General features: G+C 40.8%; 2 protein-coding genes and 1 long non-coding RNA gene across 3 annotated transcripts in view; 1 reads left to right on the top strand and 2 right to left on the bottom strand.

The window, feature by feature from the left end:
• The first annotated feature begins 1,296 nt into the window (after positions 1-1,296).
• On the top strand, positions 1,297-14,085 carry LOC121285880 (ras-like protein family member 10B). The gene is made up of 3 exons (XM_041202802.1): positions 1,297-1,512; positions 7,961-8,085; positions 12,215-14,085. The coding sequence occupies exons 1-3, from the start codon at positions 1,297-1,299 to the stop codon at positions 12,483-12,485; spliced, it is 612 nt and encodes a 203-aa protein (XP_041058736.1). The 3' UTR covers positions 12,486-14,085.
• LOC121285881 lies at positions 3,771-7,344 on the bottom strand. The gene is made up of 3 exons (XR_005944828.1): positions 7,105-7,344; positions 4,928-4,998; positions 3,771-3,900 (listed from the first exon to the last, which is right to left on the bottom strand). It is a non-coding gene; the product is annotated as an uncharacterized LOC121285881 (long non-coding RNA).
• A 402-nt stretch (positions 14,086-14,487) lies between the features above and the next one.
• LOC121285879 (GAS2-like protein 2A) overlaps positions 14,488-25,646 on the bottom strand; it is a 65,271-nt gene continuing 54,112 nt past the window's right edge. The window contains exon 5 of the mRNA XM_041202801.1: positions 14,488-21,192. Coding sequence (XP_041058735.1) covers positions 19,344-21,192 — 1,849 coding nt within the window. The 3' untranslated portion in view covers positions 14,488-19,343. The remainder of the gene's footprint in view (positions 21,193-25,646) is intronic.

Here is a 25,646-nt window from a genome sequence, read left to right on the forward strand (position 1 = left end):
TTAACAGCCTAAGCCAAGGAGTAGGTTATAATGAATGCCTGATAATGAGGTAAAGGGCAGTGAAAACGACAGTAATAAATTGAAAAAGCGGAGGATAACACCGCATGTCATGTAGGCCTTGTATGACTTCAACCTTCCGTCCCCTCATTAGCACGTGCAACGAATAGGAGAAACACATACAATCATAGGAAGTTATAGCGCAGGAGACCATTCGGCCCATCGTGCCCTTGTTGGCTCTTTGAAAGAGTTATCCAACAAATCCCACACGCTGTTCCTTCCCCACTTTCTTTCCTTTCCAAATATATAATACGAGTCACATTGATTCTTGATTGGTGACATTGTTCCACTGTGAGGATTCAATGCCTGGATTTTACTTCACTGTAAAAGTTGTACCGAATCCAGTCGCAAGTAACTTCAAAAGCGAGAGTGAATCTGAAAAAAATGGATAGCTCTACTCTCCATCCACTTTTAAGTCAGGTCAGGCTAAGGAACTACGGTTTAAAGTCGGTGAGGGCTCCACTCAGCTCAGACCTGAACTAATACTTAACACACATGATTTTTGAAAATCTCAGGGCATTCCAGCTCCCGTTTCAGGACAGTTTACTCCAAGTATGGATAACCAGGAGAAACATAAGTAATGTGCCAGTTAAATATTGAATCTGCTGCTTGGACTCCAGTTACACTTGGCCAAATTGCCATTCGAATAGGCAGAGGTACAGCTTGTTAATAAATGGGCAAAACCAAACTGTTATTAATTCTAAAATTATTTATACATTAGTTTTATTTAGCTGTTGCTGTTATGTCTGGTGTAAAGTTCCGTTGTTTAATTGGAACTAATTTCACGTAAGGTTTTATAGCGTTGATTCTGAGTGTCCCTGAAGAGTAAATCGAGAATGGAGTCCCGATGAGGGCGGCGGGAACCCAACGCGACTCTTTCCTCCACAAGACAGCAATTTGAGGGGAGGTCCACAGGGTCAGTTTGGGGAGGAAGGGGGTGCAGCGCGATCTGATTAATTAGAAGCAGAACCCAGTTTCTGTCACGTTAAACACAGGGTTAAACAGAGAGCCAACTTCATGGGTCTCTCGCTCTCTCTCTCTGCACTAGGCAGACCACCGGGAGGCTGAGGAGATTTGGACTGTGTGAAGAGAGGCTCCGGGGGAAAGGGGGGTTGTGAGGAGAGTAGTGAGGTCCGGGAATCGGGCGGGCGGGCGGGGTGCTACCCTCCAACCCCCGCCCCCCCCACCCCCCAGTCTGAGGTTTGATCTCCTCCAGCCTGTCGAGCTATGAGTGGGACAATGGTCGGCACCTTTACAATCGCCGTGCTTGGATCTCCCGGAGTGGGGAAAACGGCCATAATCCGCCAGTTTCTTTACAATGACTTCAGCCACGTGTACACCCCGACCAGAGCAAGGTACGTTCACAGACCTTCAGTGATTTTGAACGGTAACATGTACGACTTGAAGATCATGGATGTGCCGCAGATTCCAACATTTCCATCAACCAGTGCTCAGGTAGGGGAAATGGAGCTTGTTCCTGCTCCTGGCATATCCCATTTCTCTTTCTATCAAACTCCTCACTCCCATTGTGTCACTTTCTAGTTTTATTTGGGGGGGGGTGGGTACTTGACCAGATCACAAATGGTTTTGTTTTTAACCCTTCTGAAAGTGAAAGGTATACATTACAGGGTAGGGGTTAAAAGTACACAAAACAAACTCCTCCCTGAATGTCCACGGCCTTGTGAAAGCGATTTAACAATTCCCATGTTTTAATATGAATTCAAACGGCGAGGCGAAACTCACGGGTGAAATCCGCTTAATGCGGGTGAGATGATCTGCAAACCCGGGGGGCTTTCCTGGGATTAACGTCGGAGAAAATTGGGTAAGGAATGGAGTTATACTTAAGGTGTAGAAGTGCGTAATTTGCAACTTTCCAGTCGGCAGTAGGTGGGAACTTTTATCCCCAAAAAGTGTAAGAATTTGTCTCCGTCTCTGGCAGTGGTGATGTGGAAATTTTAGAAGTGGGGCCCACTGATGGTGGATTTACCTTGTAGCACCGAGAGATTTATTATCAGCTCCACTCTTAATTCATGGAGTTGACATTATTTGATATCGTATTTTACAACAGAAAAAGTTAACATACAATATATAATGGAGACTGTGTGAGTGGGGGTTTTACAGGGTGTGTGTATATATATGTATGTATATATAATAGAGGAAAGGGATGTGACGATTAAACACCTGTGTAGGTCTGTGAAAAATATGCTAAACAGGACAAGGGATAACTGAAATGTTGAATTCCCATTCATACTTTAGCCTCTATAGAATGAAAAAAGGGCATTTACAATAAACCCTTTGCTGAACGTGCTGTGGTTCATCTCTCTAAAAAGAGGAAGGTTGAAAGATCACTTGAAAGAGGTCTTGAAGATTATGAAAGGGTTTAATTGGGTACATGTAGAGAAGATGCTTCAACTTGTGGAGAAGACTAAAAGTAGGGACAATAAATAGGAATAGGGAATTCCAATCGCGAATTCAGGTGAAATTTCTTCACCCGGAGTATGGTTAGAAATTGAAACTCACTGCCACAAGCAGGCAATTAGCATTGGTGCATTCAAGGGGGAGCTAGATAAACACGAGGAAGAAAGGAGTAGAAGGTTATGCTGATAGGGTTAACTAAAGAGGGTTAAGAGGAGCATAAACACTGGCACATACCTTTACCACTTATAAGGATAAGGGCAGCAAATGCTTGAGAATACCACCATCTGTTAGCTCCCCTCTAAGTCACACACTATCCTGACTTCGAACTATATATACTGTTCCTTCACAACTATATCCTTCACTCTCACTGGGTTAAAATCCTGGAACTCCCTCACTAACAGCACTGTGGGTGTATCTACTCCACATGGACTGCAGCAGTTCAAGAAGGCAGCTCACCACCACCTTCTCATGGTCATTGAGGGATTGGGCAACAAATGCTGGCCTGGCCAGTGACAGCCACATCCCATGAACAAATATTTTTTTTTTAAATGGGCCAACTGCCCTGTTTCTGCACTGTAACATGCCATGCAATCCTATGCATTCCTGCCAAAAAGTGGGCATACTCTTGCTTCCAAAAATCAAAAATTGAGTATTGTCGGTATACCCCTGGTCCCTCCACCACAGATGTATTGATAATGAACTTGCAGGAAGGTGTTTAAACAATGCCAAAATTGATTTAGCTGAAAGTTTAGACAATTGGGTTGCATCAACAATCATGTTAAACTGCTTGTCAAGCAGCTAGTGAGCTGCTTAACCAGCTAAAACCTTCAAAACTTTGATGACACAACTGTGTGTTGTGCAATGTTTGTGCTTAATAGCTCAGCTGTAAGTTTAGATGCCTGTTGTGCCCACAAGGCCCTAAATGTGCTCAGCTCTCTATAAGTAACTATTTTGCTTTCTGTAAATAAGCCTGTGCTGATAGATTGTTGCTGTCCTTCTGATAGAGCTTATCACCAGCTCTCAACTATATGTCTACTGACTCCTGCGACAGGACTGTAGCTACAATAAAATGTGACAAGGAAATTAGATCTCATGGTAAACAATGTAATGTGGCAGGAGTATTATATTTTGCATTGCAAGATAAAGAACACCCAATTGAGTGCTGCTTCTGAGATTGGAATATCTGAAAACCTTGGATGTGTATTTGTAATTTTTTAAATTTATTTTACATTAAAAAATAAATTGAAAAAGCATACAAGTAATCAAACACATTTTACGAAAGGAATACTCAATCAGCTTGGGTTTCTCTTTCCTCCAATATCTTGTTCGGTCATGTGGAATATTAGATTGAAATGAATATGTTTTGCCGTTCATAACACTATGTTGTAACTTGTACGTCATTATTCTCCTTGGCTTCTCATGGGTCTGGTATACAGAGAATAGCATTAGTGAAGAACATTCTTGTGTAAGACCCCCCCTCAGATTTCCATCACAATAGGAAGATCAGTACTGGATTCCAAAGGCTACATATACAAACATTGTTGTTGCAACAAACACTGGAATGCTGAATGACTCTTTACTGTTCAGTTGCAAAACTAGTTAAACAACAGCCAACTCCCATGCTTACTGTAGAAAAAGTAATTTCTGTACACGCGATGCTCAAGAATTGTTTCTGGGTTTTGAACTTCAGAACCTGAAATCTGTGATAAAGTAAAATACAATCATGCCATGGTAGTAGCAGATTGAACTTTGGTAGATTTAATGCATTTTAAGCAGTTCTGTTGTAATGTGCTGATTCTGTTTATACAGTATTGACATTTTATTGTGTTCACTGAATTGTGCAATATAATGCTGATCTTCATCTCCACCTTCTCATATTAAGATATTCATTATCACAGAGGTGCTATTGATGGCAACATGGTTTTTGCAGCACATGCAATATTTTCCTATTAGCCAAGTTTTCTCTGCACTCTTATTATTTGTCTCCACTTCCCCACTGTCCTATATGCTCTGTTTGAGTCCCTCTCTCACACTTTCCCTTCTGGTGAGCTAATGCCAGCTCTGTTGAGGTGCAATATGTGTGGCCAATCATGTTTTAAAGGGAGCAATTTTAGGAGTGGATGAACCCTCTCATAGTCCTTCCTCCACACATTGCTGCATTTACTACCGCCATTTATTCGGTTAATAAATATAATTACAGGAGCGGCTTGAATCCCCTTGTACTGAAGCTAAGTTAATTCTATGCCTGAATCTGGAGCTCCGTAATAAGCTTTATGCCTCAAGAGCCTCTCGTTGAATTCCTATCTCTACACAAATATCAAACCAATTTCATGCCACCCACTGTACACCTAACCCTTAGTCCTTACAGGTTTCCAAGGAGATTGATGCTGCTAATTGACCTATGCAGTATGACTGAGATAATTTTGCAAAGGACTTGAAACTGAATACTTACACCGATATTCCCATAACAAGCTGGTATCACGGAAAAGCTGGAGTATGGCTGATGAAGACTTAAAGGAAAATCTGAGTAAGGTCAAAAGAAAATCATCTGGCTGATTAATTTCATTCTCAGTGTTAGCACATTGCTCAATAGCTATTAACTGAGAACCAGAGATTAAAATTAATGAAATCTTTACAAGCTTATGCTCTCTCCTTAAAAATAGAAGCTTTCATTCTATAGCAAATATCAATCTGCAAGCACATGGTTTCAACCAGTTACAACCCTCTAACATTCAAGGCTATCAGAGAGTTGTGGGACAGTTAAGATTAAGAAATTATGTAATAACAAATTCAGGGACAGTTATTCTAAACACTCTACATCGTCTAAACACTAATATATATCCAACAGCTCATAAATCCTCTTCATATCATAGATGTTTGCAGCACATAAAGAGGACATTTGGCTCATTTTATATGTTTTTTAATCTTTCTTATACCAAACCAAAACTAGATTTATTACCTAGCTCCACATCATCCCAATCTTTCTGTTTTAAATGCTTACTCACTTTTCCCTAAAACATGCAATTGTCTGTGCCTCAACTATTCCCAGTGGCAAAGCATTCCATGCTTTTTCTACTTAAAGAAATGTCTTTTAGAGCCTCTTCTCATTCTACTATTGATAATTTTAAATTAATAACCCTTTGTCACTGATTCCCCAACTAGTGGAAAGACTAGGGCTGAAATTGGTCTTGGGTATGCCGTTCTGAACAGACAAAAGCAAAGTAGCAATCAAAGGCAATGAAGAAGAAAACCCGGTGAGGGTAAAACAAGCTGCCAGTTCACTATTGGCCATTTTGCACCATCACCCAAAACCAATTTCAGCCCTAATCTTTCCATATTTATCCTATTGGAACATTGTATGATTTCAAAACCCTCTATTCAATCTCCTTTTAGCTTTCTCCGCTACAGTGAAAATAGTACCAGCATCTCCCCTCATAACTATTGCTTCCCAACTCAGTATTACTCTAATGAATCCTACATAGTACACTATCTACTGCTTGAATCTGCTTTCTATCATGCAGTAACCCAAACTACACACAGTTTTCTAACTGTGTCATAACCAATAACTGTGTACCACCCAATGCTCCTGAGCTAATGAGGGGAAAAATCAGCCAGTACTCCTGCACATAATTGCTATATAATAGTGCTTTGCAAGATGGTGTTTCTGGCTTTAATTTGGGGATAGAATTGGACTCAGCCATAGATTAACTTGACTACATTCCAGTCTAGGTTCACATATGTAGAATGGACACGCAGACAAGGTATTAGAGGGCTGCTGCAGTGTTTAAAGAACATAGAGCGAAGAATAGGCCATTCAACCCCTTGAGCCTGCTCCGCCATTTAATAAGATCATGGTTGATCTGATAGTAACCTCAAATCTGCATCCTGCCTACCTCCGATAACTTATCACCCCCTTGCTTACCAAGAATCTATCCACCACTGCCTTAAAATACTCAAGAGCCTGCTTCCACCCCCTTTTCAGGAAGATAGTTACAAAGACTCATGACCCTCTGAGAGAATTTTTTTTTACCTCATCTCTGTTCTAAATGGGCAACTCCTTATTTTTAAACAGTGACTCCTAGTTCTAGATTCTCCCACAAGAGGAAACATCCTCTCCACATCCAACCTGTCAAGACCCGTCAGAATCTTTTATGTTTCAATCAAGTTGCCTCTTACTCTTCTAAGCTCCAGCAGGTACAAGCCTAGCCAGTCCAACCTTTCCTCATAAGACAACCTGCCCATTCCAAAATACCTTTATGATTGGAAGGGTAAAAGGAGAAAATCATAAGGGGAATAGGACAGAAAAGCATTCTATCTGGCATAGGTATGAGATTTGTATTCCCTTGCCAGTTGTCTTTGTGTCTCTGAGTGCCATTGCCATGCACTATGAAACTACTTATCATTTAATTTTCCCTGCCCTCCACTCAATCACAGACCTTGCATTTTGTTCTTCTTCCCACCCTTAACCTCTTCACTTGCTCATTATCTATTATATTTCTACCTTTTCCCAGTTCTGATGAAAGGTCACTGATCTGAAATGTGGACTCTGTTCCTGTCTCCATAGATGCTGCTAGACCTGCTGAGTACTTCCAGCATTTTACATTTTTTATTTAGACAGACATGACTTACCCTTCAGAAAACCATGTTGACTCTTATACTTGATGTCAGTCACTCAATCCCTGATTCCAGTAACTTTCCCACAACGGATGTTAATCTGCAATGATCTTGTTTCTTCCTCCATCCCTTCTTAAACAATGGAGTGACACTTCCAATATTCCAATACTGAATGCCCTCAGTGAATGGTTCCATAACTGTGTTATCAGACTCCCTTTTTTCACTTGAGAATCCTGAAGTACCTTGAGCCCTTTCAAATGAATCTTCCCTTACTCCTGTGCAAAGACAAATCATTAAAAATATGGCAATGTCTCTGAGCAGTTTTGTCACCACTTGCCAATGAAGAAGGAAGCACTTCCTAAATTAAGGCACTGAACTTCAGATTCTATTCCTTTACCGTGACATCTAAGGGTGAAATACTTTTACACGTGTGGCTTCAGTCAAACTTAGTTCCTGTGTTTCATGGGGCCCAGGTATTTCCATTACATCTTTGCAGCTTTGACAAAGTTAATTTAATTTTCAGCTAGATCACTGAGTGGAACATCTCAAGAGGTCGAGTAGTGCGAAGCAACACCACAGTGTCTGGGTCACGATAACCTCAGAAGTCATGGGCCATGACCTGCTTGCTCTCAGTTGTTGGAAGTACATGTTGAAGCAAGCAGCCAGAAGGAGAAATGAGAGAGGACAAAATAGAGGATGGCCATCCATAAAATTAATGAGTCTGTCCTGTGCACAAATCAGCTTGTAACCAATAGATTTTGAATATTTCATGTTGTACCACTGATAATTGAGAAAGTAAATGCTATCTGTTAATTTGTTATAGCAGCTGTCCATGTTAAGGTGACACATTTTCCTCATTCTTGTTTTGGAGGAATGGTCGGATTCTCGGTGCCGAGGTGTTAGAAATGCAAGCGCATACGTGCTTGTGTATGACATCTGCTGCTTCGATAGTTTTGAATACGTGAAAATGATTCGGCAGCAAATTGCAGAAGTCAGGTAAGAATTGTGCTTTTCTTCACTATTTCCTGGGCTGTTTTATACCCTTTTATAGCGTAAGCCTTTTTCTTTGGCAATATGACATCTATCGTTCATAGCGATGGCACTGCAAAAGGACAGTCCACCTTTGGATCTCAAAAAGAAAAGGAGAGCCGAGAGTGGTGCAGGCCGGGTCATTGAATATATTCAAGGTTGAGTAGAACAGATTTTTGATCTACAGTGAAGTCAAGAGTTATGGGAAGCAGACAGGAAAGTGGAGTTAAGGCCACAGTCAGATCTGCCATGATCTTATTGAAGGGAGGAGCCGCTCAGTGAGCCAAATGGCCTACTCCTGCATCTATTTCTTGCGATCTTATGATCTTTAATGTCAAACCTATGAACATTGGTAAGAATTAATATCGCAGATCTATAATAATAATCTGTAATCATAATAATTAATGGAAAAATCAAGCTAAATGCTTATTCACAATTGATTGATAAATATTAATATTTTGAAAACCTAACAGAAAAAGTGAACACTGCAGGAGCCAAATTACTTTTCAATAACTATTATTAAGGAAGTCTTAACAATGCACTTAGAAAAGCATAATATGAATTGAACAAGTGAACATAGCTTTATGAAGGGGAAATCCTGTTTGACAAATTTATTAGAGTTTTTTGAGGATGTAACTAATAGATAAAGAGGAACCAGTAAATGTAGTATACCTGGCTTTCTAAAAGGCATTTAGTAAGCTGCCACACAAAAGGTTAATTGGCAAGATAAGGGCTCATGGAGTTTGGGATAATATTTTCACATGGGTAAAGGATTGTTTAATGGAAAGAAAGCAGGTATAAACAGGGCTTTCTTAAGTTGACAGGCAGTGAATAGTGGAGTGCTGCAAGGATCAGTGCTGGTGCCTCAGCTATTTGTAATCTATATTAATGACTTAGATAAAGAGGCAGAGAGTAATGTGTCAAAGTTAACTGATGATACCAAGCTAGGTGGGAAGAAAAGCTGTGGGGAGGACACAGAAGCTGCAAAGAGATAGACAGGTTAAGTGAGTGGGCAAAAAGATGGCAGAGGAATATAATGTAGAGATGTGTGAAGTTATTCATTTTGGTCATGAGAATGGAAAAGCAGAATATTTTTTGAAAGGTGTAAAACTTGTAAGTGGTGATGTTCAAAGAGATTTGGGTGCGCCTGTCCAAGGATTGCAGAAAGTTAACGTGTAGGTGCAGCAAGCAATTAGGAAGGCAAATTTCAAAGATCAGCCATGTTAGCCTTTATTGTAAGGGGATTGGAGCACACAAATAAAGAAGTTTTGCTACAGTTGTACAGGGTTATGGTGAGACCACATCTGGAATACTGTGTACTGTTTTGGTCTCCACATTTAAAGGATATACTTGCATTAGAGGTGGTACAGCGAAGGTACATCAGATTGGTCCCTGGGATGAGGGGATTGTCCTATGATGAGAGACTAATTAAATTTGGCTTATATTCTCTGGCGTTTAAAGAATGAGAGGTGATCTAATTGAAACCTACAAATTTCTGAGGTGGCTTGATAGGATAGATGCTGAGGGATTTTGTTTCTGCTGGCTGGGAAGTCTAAAACAGGGGGGCACAGGGGCTGATCATTTAGGACTGAGATGAGGAGAAATTACTTCACTCACAGGGTTGTGAATCTTTTGAATTCTCTACCCCAGAGGTTGTGGATACTCCATCATTTTAAAGCTGGGATAGACAGATTTTTGATTTCTCAGAGGTATGGGGAGCGGGTTGGAAAATAGAGTTGAAGCCTAAGATCAGCAATGATCATACTGAATTGCAGAGCAGGCTCGATGGGCTGTATGGTCTACTCCTGTTCCTCTTTGTGTTCTTGTGTTGTCAGCAAATCCCGTTCTCTTGCATTTCTGCTTAAGCACCAAAGATATACATATGGAGAATCAACATATGGTAATGTATAGTCACAATGGCTTTAGCAAGTTTATTGTTTTTATCATGGCCACCTCTTGTTGAAGATCTGTCTCTATGATAAAGATGGGACTTTGTTCAGTTTCCATGTGCTGGTGCTGCCAGGGCTTTGACAATACTGTTCTGAAGCTGGCCACCAGGAGGAGCTACAAGAGCGGCCTGCTATTCCTTCCTCCCTTTGCCAATCTGCTTGACTCTTGCATCGTGACATAATACCATCATCAGATCATGAGTGCAGTGTGTGAAAGAATGCAAGCGGAAGTTTAGCACCCTACAACATTGAGTTACATCATTGGGGTAACAGTGAAAGGGAATGGTGGGCTACAGATCACATATTGCAACAGGTGCCTTCTCTTGGGCCTGGCTAATGTGACCATTTACAAGTCCAGGTTGGGGATGACCCATGGGGGTGGTTGCTCTGCCAGCCTACCTCTATTCTGCAATCTTATCTGCACCTGGGTGGCTCAGAAGGAGCACATGGTGTCCACCAGTACACTTGAGGCATTCCATCATTGGTGGGCACTGAAGGAACTGCAGACTATAATAAGTATGAATATTATTTAATTTAAAAGATTCCCATTGTTTATGGTTTCATTCCTTATTAGTTTTGCCCTCCAAAAAGGGGGTACCTTTGCGTGGTTTTTGTTTGGTGACAGGCTTATTCAGAAAAGGCACTCCATCTCTCATCACAAATCAGGGATTCAGTGAAAGGAGCTGCCAGTTGGCTTCCTAACCTCATGTGCATCACTTGTGCTGACAGGATTAATCCTGCAGACTAGAAAATACAAAAATTCCCAAAGGTTTTTTCTTTTGATGGGGAATGGTTGTCATACAATTTTCTTCACTTCTTGCCTGAGGCCACTGACTCATATTCCAAAGGGGCCAGTTACCTTGCCTCAATGGTTAATATTCATGTATTCTACAACATTTATCATTGAGTACACTACAGGTTCTACACTCTCAATGACTCAGTTGTACTGAACATTTAAAAATTTTTCACAAGTCCAACCCTGCCCAGCAGCAAAGTGAGTTTTTGTGCCTTTCCCAATGAATTCACCCATTACTAACTCTGCAACATCTTAAGTCTGTCAGGAAAGACTGAGCCTCTCTGCTGCACCCCAGGCAGCTGATCGTGTGACCACATTGGCAGAAGGGTGCAGGTGGAGATGAAAGCGATGCACCTGATGTGAGTGTATGTCCACTGGTGATTCAAAGCCTACAAATTGGGGTACACTTTGTTAAAGTGCATTTTCCAAAGCAGAAAAATCATCTGCTCAAGCTCCATTCCAACATTGGAAAACAATCTCGATAGACAGATCAGTGTCATACTGAGAGAGTGCTTCATTGTCAGAGATGTCATCTTGCAGATCAAACCTTAAACTAGAGTACCACCTGACTGCTCAGATGATTGAACAGATCCCACAATACAGCCTCTGTAAAGCAGGCTGAGGTGTGTTCTGGTCAACATTTATCCTTTGAACAATATCAAAAATAAATTAAAAGCAAAATACTTCAGATGCTGAAGTGTGAAAATAAAAACAGAAAATGTTAGAAATATTTAGCAAGTTAAGCAGCGTGTGGTGATAGAGAACCTGAAACGTTAACGCTGCTTCTCTCTCCACAGATGCTGCCTGACCTAGAGTAATTCCAGCATTTGTTTTTGTATCAAAAATAAATAGCTCCTTTTGGGATCTTGCTGTGGACAATATGGCTGCTAAATTTGCTTACAAAATAGAAGTGTGTGTGTTCTGAATGTAATTCATTAACAATAAACATATTTGGACACTGAGGATTTGAAAGGTGCTATATAATTTATTAACAGTGAGAGTAGGAACCAGTGCTCAATTCATATACATTAGTTGACCTTTGCTCTGTTGGTATGAGATAGGACAGGGGAAAAGCTGTCTAGTTTCATCAGCTGTTTTCTATCCAGCAATCCCTATTGAATAGTGTGTTAGTGTTCTGTGAGAAGTTAAGGACTCCGCAGTGATTTTTCTTTTGGTTCCCAGAAGACCATCCAAATGACCATTTTTCATATGCAAGTGTAGCTATTAAACCTTAGCAAATGCTGACTGTACAAGTCAACAGCTTCAGGCTAGGAGAGAAAAAAAAAATATCCCTGGTACATTTTAAGAACTCTTAAACAATAATATTTGCTACTTTCCATTTATTTTTCAGGGGTACCTATCCAAAGCAAGTACCAATTATCATTGTTGGAAATAAGAGAGACCTCCAAAAACAGCGCTTCACTCCACGAAAGACTGTAAGTGTCCTGGTGAAGGAGATGTGGAAATGTGGTTACATCGAGTGTTCTGCACAATATAACTGGCATATTTTACTTTTGTTTCAAGAACTCCTGAGCAGCACTGTGGGTAGAGGCTGCAAACATGTGCATCCATCCATTAACATCCAAGGGGCACTGCAGAGAAACAGGTGCAATGTGATGTGATTATTTGTTAAACTAAATATTGCCATTTGTTCTACTGAATGATTATGATCTTTCTTTTAGCTTTCCAAGAACTATTGGACCTTACTGTGAATAGGAAAATTGTGGAATATAAAATCTCTTTTTTTAAAAAAACTAGGACAGCTTTGAATTCAGCCTCACATCTCTGGCTGGATTTACTGTGAACTTTACTGTACTTCATCTACAAATCAACATTTTTCAGTATTTCAAATTGTTTAAATCACTTTTAAAAATCAGCAAAAATTGACAGTTTCCTCAGTTCTTTATTAAACATCAAATTAAGGGGAAAAATTGGGCCCTTACAGATCCAAGTAAATTTGGAAAAATATTATTTCAAAATGAACTATTTAAGAACACAACCAAACTTAAACCAGGGATTGAAAAATAATGGTTTTTATTTGGAATTCTGTAGGAGGAACAGGAAATTGGAGTCAGACCAATGCATCCACAAACATCACATGTACACTGGTACCCATCAGCCCTACATCTTTGCTTCCGTTGTCTGTGTTGTCAGACTCTAGTCTTGAATAAGTTTCAATTTCCTCCAATAAAACATTAAGGGCGTCGTCATTGGTCTCTACCACAAACTCCATAACCTTGCTATCAATTCAATCCTCCCCTGCCACCATCTTAAGCCCAATGAGTTTGCTTGCTATGTGTCCTAATCAATCCCAAGATGTGCTTTATAGCCAACCTAACACAAAGACCTATTTCCAATTCTAACATCACCCGTCTCTACACTTACTTCAACCTATCTGCTGATGGGACCTTCTTTGGATTGTACATATCTCTAGCCTCCCATCCTCCACATTTCTCTCAAGCTCTGTCTACTGTACCTTATCCCACACCAAGTCACACTCACTCATATTCTATCCTTGTTGAACTATATTCTCTCTCACTAGAATATATGAGGCCATTAAGCTCGGCAAGCCTGTATTAGCAGTGAAGATCATGGCTGATCTCTTAACTCAAATTCCACTTTCACCTCCCACCCCATATCCTTAGGAGTTCCTTAGTGTCCAGAAATGTAAAATCAATCTTGGTCTTGAATATATTTTATGAGCGGCGCTCAGGTCTCTGGGGTAGAGAATTCAAAAAGTTCACACCTTTTTGAGTAAAGAAATTGCTTTTCATTTGTCTTACATAACTGCTCTCTTGTCCTGAGACAATGACCCCTAGTTCTACACTGTCCACCCGGGGCGGGTTGGGAAAACAGCCTCTACCCTTTGAAGCCCTCTATAAATTTGTGCATTTTCTACTCTCTTCATTACATCATTAGAAATGCTTCAGCCAATTAGGTCCCACATCCTGAATTCCATCGCTAAATGCTTTGTTCACCTTCAAGATTATCCAACCAGTAGCACAGCTGAGAGGGAGAACCTGCCACATTTTATTGTTTAACCTATAGTTAAATCCATGGACTGACCAAATAAATAACATGAATATTTAAATAGTGCATATAAAATCACTCCCATGTTTGCGGGGTATAGAAAATAGTCAGTTGGTGGCCCAACTTCATTACTCACCAAAAAAAAAAATCCAAGAGAAGGATAGCAGACAACAAAAATTAACATGTGGAATACTCTAACTACGTTAAATAAATGGGAAAATAATGACCTGTTGGCCATTGTAGAACCAAAAAATCTTTTTCCCAATATTATAAGAACCATTTTAGTACAGGTATTGGGTGGATCTACGCATTCAACTGTAATTTTTCTTCAAAGATTGCCAATTTACCTTCAGAATCCATATCCTTTCACTTTAATAGGAGGAAAATTAATTACAAAATTTAAAAAACTGAAAAACGTTGAACACACAGGTCAGTCAGCATCTGCAAGAGAAGGCGGGTGGATATTGTTTTGATGTTGTACTGTATTCCCCAAGTGCCCAAAACATCCCAACTTATTTTTCCTCTTTGACGCAAGTATTTCCAAAATTACCTGAGATGAGAGGAAACTTCAAACAGGAACCACATCCAGTTTTTCTGGAAAAAAAACCTTTATTACACTTTTTTTTTAAAATAATACAATCTGTGTGTGACATTACTTTGAAATAAACTACAATTTACACATTTTTGGTACATGGTCCTTTTCTTCCATGACATCACTTGATCCCAAATGTCAAGTTTCAAACGTCTACCGAATGCAGTCTCACTTGAAATCCTCATTTGCTCCACACCAAAGAGAGCAGACTCACACATTGTTCATTGCAAACACAATGTACATCTCTCATAGCAGAAGCATTAACTTAAGGCAAGGGTGGGGGTAAAGGCAAAACATTTGTTTTGCAGCACTGTGTACAGCCTCACAATTTACATATGCATTGCACAATATGTTCTCAAGGATCTTATCAAGACTGTCACAGCATTATGGTCACTAATGCTTCTCCAGATTTTCTGCTGAAAAGGTGGACGGAAGTCATCAACACTTTTACTGTTTCCCAAAGTTATACTCATATGAATAACCTCAGTTAAAGATGCCCGTCTTCTGAATTGTCACACCATCCCTACTGATTTTATTTCACCAATTGTAATTCAGAACAAATGTTCAATTCAAGCCAAGTGTAAATTGCTACATGCAAATCCTGTTTATCTTCAAGACTAATTTTTCTTTAAATGGAAACTATGTATTTAAACAAATCTTGCTAAGTGCAAGAATAACCTCTTTCTTTTCCCATTCCCATCCGGCTCAGCCTGTTCCTGAGCCTTTTGAAGTTATCAGATCCCTGACAAGACAAAGTAGAGGAAAGCACATACAGGTCAGGTCTGTCCCACCCTAGATATTTAGAGGGAAAGGCTCAGATCACTTTTGCCCTAATATGGTTAACTTTTCACTTGTATTCTTGAAGTTGTTGTTTTATCGAAAGTCAGAGATGAGAAAGAGAATCAGAGGCAAAAGGAGAGACAGAAAGGTTGAATTCTGGCATGATCAACAACCACTGAGGTGAGGGAAAGCAGTGAATTTTTCACTTGTCAGCAATTCTGCTCCTTTGTACTGTTTTACTTGGCAAATTGGACCTGCCAAACCTTATTTACTGTACTATTGTTCTTAAAGCACCTGTTCTGTTAGTGCATTCAGACATCAGTTGCCTTTCTGGATACTATGTGCATATCCTGTTGAGTCCTACTGTTGAAATGGTCCGAGAATAATTCCCTTTCAAGCACTGAATTCTAACAAAACAAATGTCATTATTCATTCATTAACTCATCTACTGTAGGAATTCCACTCCAGGCAAAATTCTGGATATCTGCATAACAGTTTAATTATTCAACTTTTCAATTTGAGAAGCACTGTGCAAATTAATGTTTTGATATGCAGTCTGCAAAAATCCGGCTGCATTGTTCAAGTTCTACTTACGAGAAAGTTTCAGGATTTAGCTGTGTGGTTTAAGGTGCCACAAATTAATATATACACATCTAGTGCCAACGTCCCTCTCAAATGCTCAGCTGAACAGTGTACTCTCTGTTCACTACAATCAGTGTTTATCAATTATTCTTTCAAGAGCTAAAAGTTCTTTAAAACATATTATTACCAGTTGTAATTGCATAGTTAATAACTGCATACTTAATTATTTTACACAATAAATATCTCATGCCCAGAAAAAACAAATACCCCACAACCAACCTTCTAAATATGTATTACACAATAAAGTCAATATTCCATAAGAATGTCAATTTTGCATTAGGTTAATACAGTATGTACTTAACACTTCATCGTGCAAACATTGTTCCTGCAAATAGCGGCAACATGACTGGATCTACAATTAGACATGACGTCCTTCAACACAATATTTAAGCTGGCAAATAAAACCTAATGTTTTAACATGAATGGGTGTCAATGTGTTGATTGCATTCAAGCTGTTTACTTCACCAGCTTAATCTCTTATACAAGTTAAGTCAGTACTAGGGGACACGTTTTAGCATAAATAATTCATTCACATTGCAAACTGAAATCCAGAATCAAAATTAGAAATTAAGAAATGAGGGAGAGAGAGAGGATAGAATGTCCTACAGTCTCCCAAATTGAGAAATATGGGTGGTGCAGTTCCAGTGCTATTAGTCTGGCAGATGCACAGAAATCCCAAAGACAGAGTCAGACCCATGGGTCTGATTTGGAGAGACAAGCACTATATCTACACGCCTACTAAAACGTAGGGGAATTGGAGCAAAATATTTCTCAAATACCTCAGCAATCTGGCCATGGGACAAATGTTGGAGAAACATCAGCACTCACAGGGTTCAGTTTACCTCAGACTGTAGTGCACCAGGCCAATGTTCATTAATTTAACAGATCAAAAATCATAAATCACTCAGGACAGTATCAGGAAGACATCGTGCTAGTAATCTATGCCACCTGAAAATGCTGACAATTTGAAATGTTTCATCCATTGTCTGTGGTAAAGCAGGATTTACAAGTAATGAAGAAAATTCCAAATATAATCGTGAAGTGGTTCATTAAAAAGGTGCCAACCTCACATGAACAGTAGTTTTAAAGTTTGCGCCTTATATTTTAAAATTGCACCTTAATCAAATTAGTTGGTGCAGTTTCAGAGAGACAAAGTCAACAGGGACTCCATATAAACCCTCTTTGGTAAATAGCATTAAATAAATCAGCGTTTCAACAGATACCTACGGGATGACCTAAATTATTAGAGAGTATGTAATTGTGTTAATCTTCCTGGCCTCTGAGCCAACCCCCCGGTGTTGGGATGCTTCGCCTCTCTCCAATTCCCCACGGTAGCAGTTTAGTTCTGGCACAGCACCATCTTGCAGCACCAACCGGAGGCGGTCTTAGCATCCGAACCTGGCATTCCCGCAGCTCAAGAGCTTAGCGGATCACCAGCCAGGCCCTGGGAGCACCGAGGCACCGTGACATGAAGTGGCAGTGCCTGGGTTCACACCTTCTACACCCCCCGTGCCCTCCACATGCATCCAGAGGTTGCAAGGGTTCACTGCCAGCTGCACTTGTACACATCCTGGTAGCTGGATGTTAAAAGCTGCTGGTTGGGTGCTTTATCACATGAGCATTCAATAGTGGAAAAAAAAGTACAAAAAGGAAAAAGCCATACCCTCCCGAAACCCCACAACAACCATGTGTCCTGGAATAGTAAATACTGTGAAATAAAATGCTGTGCAGATGTTTCCAGCTGTGACTCTGTGCGCCGACTGTCAAACCAAAAAAAAAAACCCCCCAAGCGAGATGAGCAGTGTTTGTGATGAGGCAATAGGGACTCCTTGCACTTAAAGCCATCACATTACCTGTCACAGCCGGGAGTGAGCCACAAACATTACAGGATAAGCAAAACAAAACTGACTCAAATTCCAAATCGCTAAAGTGACTGCAATGGATAATTAATTTAATTTTATTTTATTTTTTAAAAAATGAACCCTGTTAAAATTACTCCTCCCGGACCTGAAAACAATCCAGGGTTAGATATTAAGACAATAGCATTGATTATCCTCTGATTAATTTTATTTTAGCAGCATAATCACACTGAGCACCACTTCCACAGATACTGGGCAAGGTACCAGTGTACAATGGGTAAAGTGTTTAGGTAACGTGCAAACAATGCATAAAATACCACAGCACTACCAAGAGCTGCGCCCAGCATCGCTATCTCTTTAAAATGGCTAACCCCTTATCCAGGACAGCCCTCAAAAGGTTTCCAATCTGCAGGGCTCTTTTACTGTCAGCACTTTAACTCTCTGAAGATCAGGGACCATACTGGATAATTCGGCAGTCACAGTCATATTTGCTCCTCAGCAAAGCTGTGTTTAAATGTCACTAACCAGAGCATCCACACCCCAGTCAAAGGCAGAACATCATCTCCCTCCTCTCGACACTTAACCTGCCAAAGAACCATTCCGACTTTTAGCAGATTGGCAGCACAGGGGGACCGAGGAAAGATCTGACAAAAGATAACCAAAAAAAAAGTGGGGAAAAAAGAATGAACCCTTTCAGTTCTGCACCTGCTGGAGATAGTTCATTTCAAACCAAACAAGAAAGTGAACAGCTATGAAGTAACTACATGGTGTACATATTAGTGAAGTAGAAAGTTAGCATATAAACTCCAATGGACAGACTAACCTGGTATGGATTTCGGCTGCTGCCCCATTCCCTCCCCAAACCACTGGCCGTAGGGTTTTGGTACCACATTTGAAATGCAAACCCATTCCTGGGACAATTTGCATCCTTGTCCAAACAGTGTTCAGGCTGGTTATACCTTCAAACCTGCTCGGGCTCAATTCAACAAGGTTACATTAAACTGGCTTCCCCTCTCTCAATCACACATACACAGAACAGGCCCCCAAGCCCAACCAGCCCCCAGTCACCTATCCAGACAGATTCCCCAGACAGAATTGAACAAAATGATCCGGGTTCAGAACGGTCAGGATTAAGCGTTACATATCAACAAGGACCAAACGTCACCGCCCCTTGAACTAACAGCACTCAACACTAACTACGGCCAACAGTCCTGGTGATAGATGAATGCAGGAAGTAATGTAAAAGGATCCCCAATATAAATCACAATAATCGAATATCAGCAATGACCCCTGCCTGCTTTGGGGTGCAAAACTGAAGACAGACGGGCAATCGGATGGCTCCCGTCATCCCATCCATCAATCGATTCATGTCTCCTGCCAAACCTTTCCCAGTATAGTACAGACCATCAGCCATTACTTCAATATTAATTACATTGGGAGATTAAGGTTTCTAAGCTTCCCGAAATGCATTCAACCTGAGATGCTTATAATAATTTGGTTCATTTCAATTCAATACAAATGCAAAGGAAAAAACAAGGATTTTGAAGCTGTAAACATGAGGGGTATTATATGTTAGGTTAGACCCAGGAGCTTTCATCCTGGTTTACAGGCGGAGTTTCCCTACCATCCGAGGTAGGTGATGGCAGGAGGTCCTCTCTAGAACTCTGAAGTTCTTCATTGTGCAAGATTATTTTGTGCTTCAACTTCCGTCGAGAGTGGCTGCTGTTTTGTAGAGAATTCTGTGGTGATCTTGGAGACTTCAGCCCTTGTCTGCAGCTGACTGGTGTGGGGATTTGCGAGGGTCTCTTTTCTGGTCGATTGTCTGTTCGTGGTCGAATCTTGGGACGAAGCTTCATCTTGTAGATAGAAGGCACTCGGTCTGGTTTCTTTAGTCCTTTCTTGGGCCTCATTTGAACAGCATGTTTGTGATGGAAATTCAGCTGGACATTAATAGATGACTCACTGGAAGTCTCAATGAAGGACCCTTCACTGTTTTCACGCCCCTGATCATCACCCGCATTCTGAGTGGTGATTTTGTCCACTGTATTACATTCCTCCTGTTCAGTGCACTTTTCAGTGGGGGCCTCTCCATTCTGTTCCTTCTCCAGTTCTGGTGGCCCATTCTGGCTGGAGACACTGTGCTGGTCCATCATATAGAACCTCTTTTCAGCTAAAGGGCTTGACAGTATAGGCTCACTTACATTTTCTATAGTTTTTAGAACATTATTTGTTGTGGTGCATACACTCGGACACCTTCCATTCCATTCAGAGCCATCTACAGTGTCCATCTGGCCACATCCTTCCCGGTTCTCACTTATCACTGAATTACAGTGACTGTATGACTGCTCCAGCGGCATTGGCATCAGTTTTTCTGCCTCTTCTCCTAGGTGATTTTGTAGTTTGTTCACTAAGTTTGTGGAAGAAGTAGATGAGGTTGTGGAGCAGTGCACAGAACCAGTCATCCTCTGCTTTGCTTTTCGGACTGGCTGGGCTACATTAGTATCAAGGAACATTCCAAAGGTCTCGCTGCCACCACTTTCCGACAGGACCTGCTTTGTATTTGCCAGAAACTCCTCCTCAAAGCTCCTGTACAGCTCTTGTTCTTTATTGGGATCGAAACCCTGGGTCAAGTTGAATATTTCCTCTGAGCCATCAATCTCTGATGAGGGGCTCAGGGTGCACCCATTTGTATCACTGCAGCCAATAGAAGGCTCGTGGCCATGGGAAGCTACACAAACATTCAACACATTCTGATTGTTATCATAGCACAACATCTGCGGAGTCCTTCTCCCAGTTTGAGAGGAAGGCATTGGTTGCATGGATGAAGTAGTTTTAGGCACAGGGCTAGATGATCTGGATGTCACAGATGTCTTCCCCTTGGCAACTAAAGAAGTTGGATATTTTGTCTCTGTCTGTGTTGTATGCAAATTATTTAAGGCAAATGGAGCAGGTGATTTGGCTCTAGGTATTCTTTTATTTGTTTTTCCTTTATCATCCTTTGATTCGCCCGCATGAGCCCAGGAATGCTGTCCCTCTTTCCCTCGGCTGATCATTAGGATGGCATCGTTTTGTGACTTGCCCTTTTTTGGGGTAGTCGAGTTCTGACTCACTGCCCTGTTGGGCTCTCGAGAAAGGCGTGCAGTGCCATATCTTGGCAGACTTGTACTCTGGTACCGGCTCTGCCTTTCACACCCCACACTCTGATCCGATGACTCGCTTTTTCGCCTCATTTGAGCAGTCCTTCTCTTTGAGTCTTGATGTGCTCCATTTCTTTGTATCACATGTTCACCTGCTACTCTGTTTATAATCAAAATATCATCACTTAAGGCTTTACAAGCAGAAAGTGCTGTTTTCTGTCTTCCAGTTTGTATGGATGTATTTTCACGGTCACCTGATTGCCGCTGAGGTGTTGCTGATTCTCTTGACCTAAAAAAGGTACAAAAAATTATTTTATCCATTCGGATTATAATCTAATATACAAAATTGTTTTGGGGTGACTGATTAAAATGATAATCAGTTGCACACAGTGATGCTATTGTTCACTGTAGCAGTTTGACAATGTCTGAGTGTTTGTATTTTAATGGGACAGTCAACATTCATCTGTACATATTAGTTTATTTAACATAGAAAGAAATGCCCTCAGATGCTACACAAAAGCATTATTCGACAAAGAGGTTCAACAAAAGCTTGGTTGAAGTGAGTTTTGAAGATAATCCATTAATGGAGTTGGGTGGTTTAGGAAAGAAATTAGAATATAGACTTAAACGGTTAAAAGGCAAAACCTCCAATTAGAAGGACAAAGGCTGGGAGGGGGTTTGGGGTTGGCAGTTGTAAAACCAAAACAGAGCCAAAAGGAATTGGGAGACTTGAAGGAGTTGTATAGGAGGAGTTATGGAAGAGAAAGGCCAAGGATGAACTAAAACTTGATGAAAATTTTACTTTTGAGCCAGCATGGGTTAAGGGTCAATGTAGATCAGCAAGGTTAGCTGTGACGGATTAGTGGAATGTTTCAGGACAGAATAAAAGCAAAATACTGCAGATGCTGGAAATCTGAAACAAAAAAAATTGCTGGAAAAACTCAGCAGGTCTGACAGCATTTGTGGAGAGAAAGAGTTAATGTTTCGAATCCAGATGACTCTTCAGAACTAAAGAGAAGTAGAAATGTGGTGAAATAAATACTGTACACGGGGGTTGGGGGACAGATGAAGCTGGATAGAGGGCCAGTGATAGGTGGAGGCAAAGGAGAGATTGCGAAAGGTGTCATAAACAAAAGGTCGAAGGAGTGTTGATGGTGCTGATGCTGGCTAATGGAGGAGGTGCTAATGGTGACATTAAAGAATAGAAAGCAGGATGAGCCAGTGACAGATGGCCCTAGTAGTCTTTCCACCCCTCCATCACTTTCACATGGCCCATCACTTGACACTTCCCTTCCTTTCCTTAACCACTGCGTCTCAATTTCTGGTGATAGACCATCTACAAATATTCATTACAAGCCTACCGACTCCCACAGCTACGTCGACTACAACTCCTCACACCCTGCTTCCTGCAATGACTCCATCCCATTCTCAGTTTCTTCGCCTCTATCGCATCTGTTTCCTAAGCAGTGCTTCTGACGTCTTCCTTCTTCCTTAGTCAAGGTTTCCAACCCAGTGCTTGATAAGGCCCTCAACCGTGTCCAACCCCTCTGCCCTCGCACCTTCCTCTCCCTCCCAGAGTCATGACTTTTCACCCCACCAGCCTCCGTATTCAAATGATCATCCTCCGCCATTTCCACCAACTCCAGCATGATACCACCACCAAACACATCTTCCCTTCACCCCCCGTCTGTAGGGACCATTCCCTTCGGGACACCCTGGTCCACTTCTCCATCACCCCCTACACCTCAGCCCCCTCCCACAGCACCTTCCCATGCAACCGCAGAAGGTGCAACACCTGCCCCTTTCCTTCCCCCCACCTCACCGTCCAAGGGCCCAAACAATCCTTTCAAGTTTGCACTTCCTTCAATTTGGCCTACTGCATTCGCTGCTCCCAATGCGGTCTCCTCTATAATGGAGTCACCAAACGTAGACTGGGTGACCACTTTGTGGAACACTTTCAGTCTGTCCGCAAGCATGATCCAGACCTTCCTGTCACTTGCCATTTCAACACAGCACTCTGCTCTCATGCCCACATGTCCGTCCTTGGCTTGCTGCAATGTTCCAGTGAAGCTCAACGCAAACTGGAGGAACAGCAGCTCATCTTCTGACTAGGCATTTTACAGCCTTCCAGGCTTAACATTGAGTTCAACAACTTCAGATCGCGAACTCTCTCCTCCATCCTCACCCCTTTTTTTCAAAAATGTATTTTTAAACTTTTATATAATTTTTCCCACCTATTTCTATTATGATTTTAAAAATTTATTCCCATTCATTGTTTTATCCCCACCTCAGCCTATTTTGGCCTTTTCTCCCACATTGTCCCCTCCCCCCACCCCATCTGTCACTGGCTCATCCTGCTTTCTACTCTTAATGTCACCATAAGCACCTCCTTTAGCCACTATCACCACCATCAACACCCCTTCGACCTTTTGTTTATGACATCTTTTGCAATCTCTCCTTTGCCTCCACCTATCACTGGCCTTCTATCCAGGTTCATCTGTCCCACCCCCCATGAACAGTATATATTTTGTCACATTTCTACTTCTCTTTAGTTCTGAAGAGGAGTCATCTGGACTCGGAACGTTAATTCTTTCTCTCCACAGATGCTGTCAGATCTGCTGAGTTTTTCCAGCAATTTTTGTTTCAGGAGAGAATATGTGCAGCAAGAGGTTATTAGATGGAATTTTACTATTTAACACTTAGGTCAGGACTGGTCAAACTTTGAATCACATGCAGCCCAAGAGTCCTGTCTATCCCAACCCAGAAAAGAGGCAACTCCCTTCTATGTTCTCTCAAAATTTAGAGAGTGATAGAGTTAGGTAAATACATCAATTATATTTTTCATGAAGCCCAATTCTCCAATGTTCCCATTTTGCATATAGGGCAAACTACCAAAGCTGACCAACGTTGGCGTTCTGAATCAAGGTTTATTCACCAAATGAGGTGACAGAATTAAACGTTGTCCTTTCCAAACCTCCAGATCCATAAAATTCAAACAGGACTATAATATTTACAGGTCCAAAGCAGAAGAGCAGATGAAATGAAATGCAACAGCCTGGAATACAAGTCTGCCTTGCTGTTTGAAGAATCTGCATTTAAAATTTTAAGACATCTTTAAAAATAAACGGTATATTTCTACCCTCCAGAAATGAATGAAAAAAATTCACTACAATCAAAATTGCTCCCAATTTTCCTATAGACATTACACATACATACACCCTGCATGATGGAATAACCTAATAATACTTTCTCACTAAGCTAGGTCTTTAGAAAAGATTCCTTGGCCTAATAGTGATAAACTGGTAGTGCCCATGCAATTATATTCCATCAATGAACCTCACTTGAAGAAGAGGAAGTCAAATGGAAAAGCCGAGAAGAGGAAAGCAACTGACTACTAAACAGAAATATTGGAAACACTTCATTAATATTCAATATGTACAGAATTCAAATAATATGAAACCTATGAAGATGGCAGATAGCAGAATAAGTCAAACAGAACAATAGGCCCAAGCCGTTGGCTCACACCACTGCTCCACACCCTCTAATGTCTACACATGACAAATATACTGTAAACAACTTGACCCAAAAGATTCAACCACGTTTGGTAGTATACTCATGTAAATCAATAAGGACTGAGGGTCAGGAGAGACAGAGGAAGCTAGAATTATTAATAAGGTTTTTTTATAAATTAAGGTTCAGTACTGAGTAAAACAAATGTGGTCAGGCGTTGTTGCTGGTATTAATTGTGCTGCTTTCAGTTTAGCTACATCTGTCCTGTTTAACAATAGGGAAATCTATGATACTCCAAAGTTTGTGATGACTTTAATAATGTGACCCTGTGCAGTACTATTAATGTAAAATCATGTTTGTGACTTTTCTAATCTTTCATGGACCCTTCCTGACAATAGATGAACAAGGTGAAAAGCAAAGGCAACCAGATATGAAGTAATTAGAGCAAGATATTTAGCGTATTTCTCAGTGGCAACACTTCTAGATGAGGGACGAATCCCCATTTCAAGAGATTTGTCTCTTGTGAAAAAAGCATTTGCCCAATTAACCCCATTGATGCTCTTGCATCTGAGACTATCATGCCCAATAAAGATGGCAGTGTCAGCCATGAGGTGTTTATCAATGTGTAGTTCTGAGCACTGTCAAAGTGTTTGATTTACTTATGCAATACAGTACTGTGGAAACTGGTCCTTTTAATTGTATGGCAGAACAATCCAGTTCAAACCAATTGTGAAAGCAACTGTTGTGCTACGGCCAGTACTTCAAACATGAGCCATTTATTTTGCTGTCTGAGGCACAGGCCAAATCTATTTTTGGGAACACTATTGCCAATGGCTGGAGGCTAGCTTCTTTAACAAAATGAAGCAAGTGGGGATGGGAAGAAAGAAAGAAAGAAAGAGACAGGGATACATCAGGGATCCCAGTCTCAATTGTTGTTCTGTTTGTAAATGTCTAGTGAAGCAGGATTGGGCTCAGCTGTGAATAGCACCAGACCACACTTGCATTCCTGCTTGAGTTATACATGTAGAGATAGTAAAAGGGAATATCAGAGGAAAAATTTGGACAGGCAATTAAAATCTTTTATTCAAATCTATACTGGGCTCTTAATTGTTACAAGTTGCTTTAGAACAAATCAGTTTCTCGTATGGTCTACGGGTCACAAAACTATGTTATTGCAATGATGACATCAAAATAACTTCTTGCGTTAAATGTAGGCCTGAGATCAGTGCAACC

Source organism: Carcharodon carcharias, chromosome 13 (assembly GCF_017639515.1).
Source record: "Carcharodon carcharias isolate sCarCar2 chromosome 13, sCarCar2.pri, whole genome shotgun sequence".
NCBI lineage: Eukaryota > Metazoa > Chordata > Chondrichthyes > Lamniformes > Lamnidae > Carcharodon > Carcharodon carcharias.

Coding starts and splice junctions, on each gene's coding strand:
- LOC121285880 (XM_041202802.1), top strand. CDS start 1,297: ATGGTCGGCACCTTTACAATCGCCGTGCTTGGATCTCCCGGAGTGGGG. Junction 1,513..7,960: donor TTCCATCAACCAGTGCTCAG/GTAGGGGAAATG, acceptor CTTGTTTTGGAG/GAATGGTCGGATTCTCGGTG. Junction 8,086..12,214: donor CAGCAAATTGCAGAAGTCAG/GTAAGAATTGTG, acceptor TTTATTTTTCAG/GGGTACCTATCCAAAGCAAG.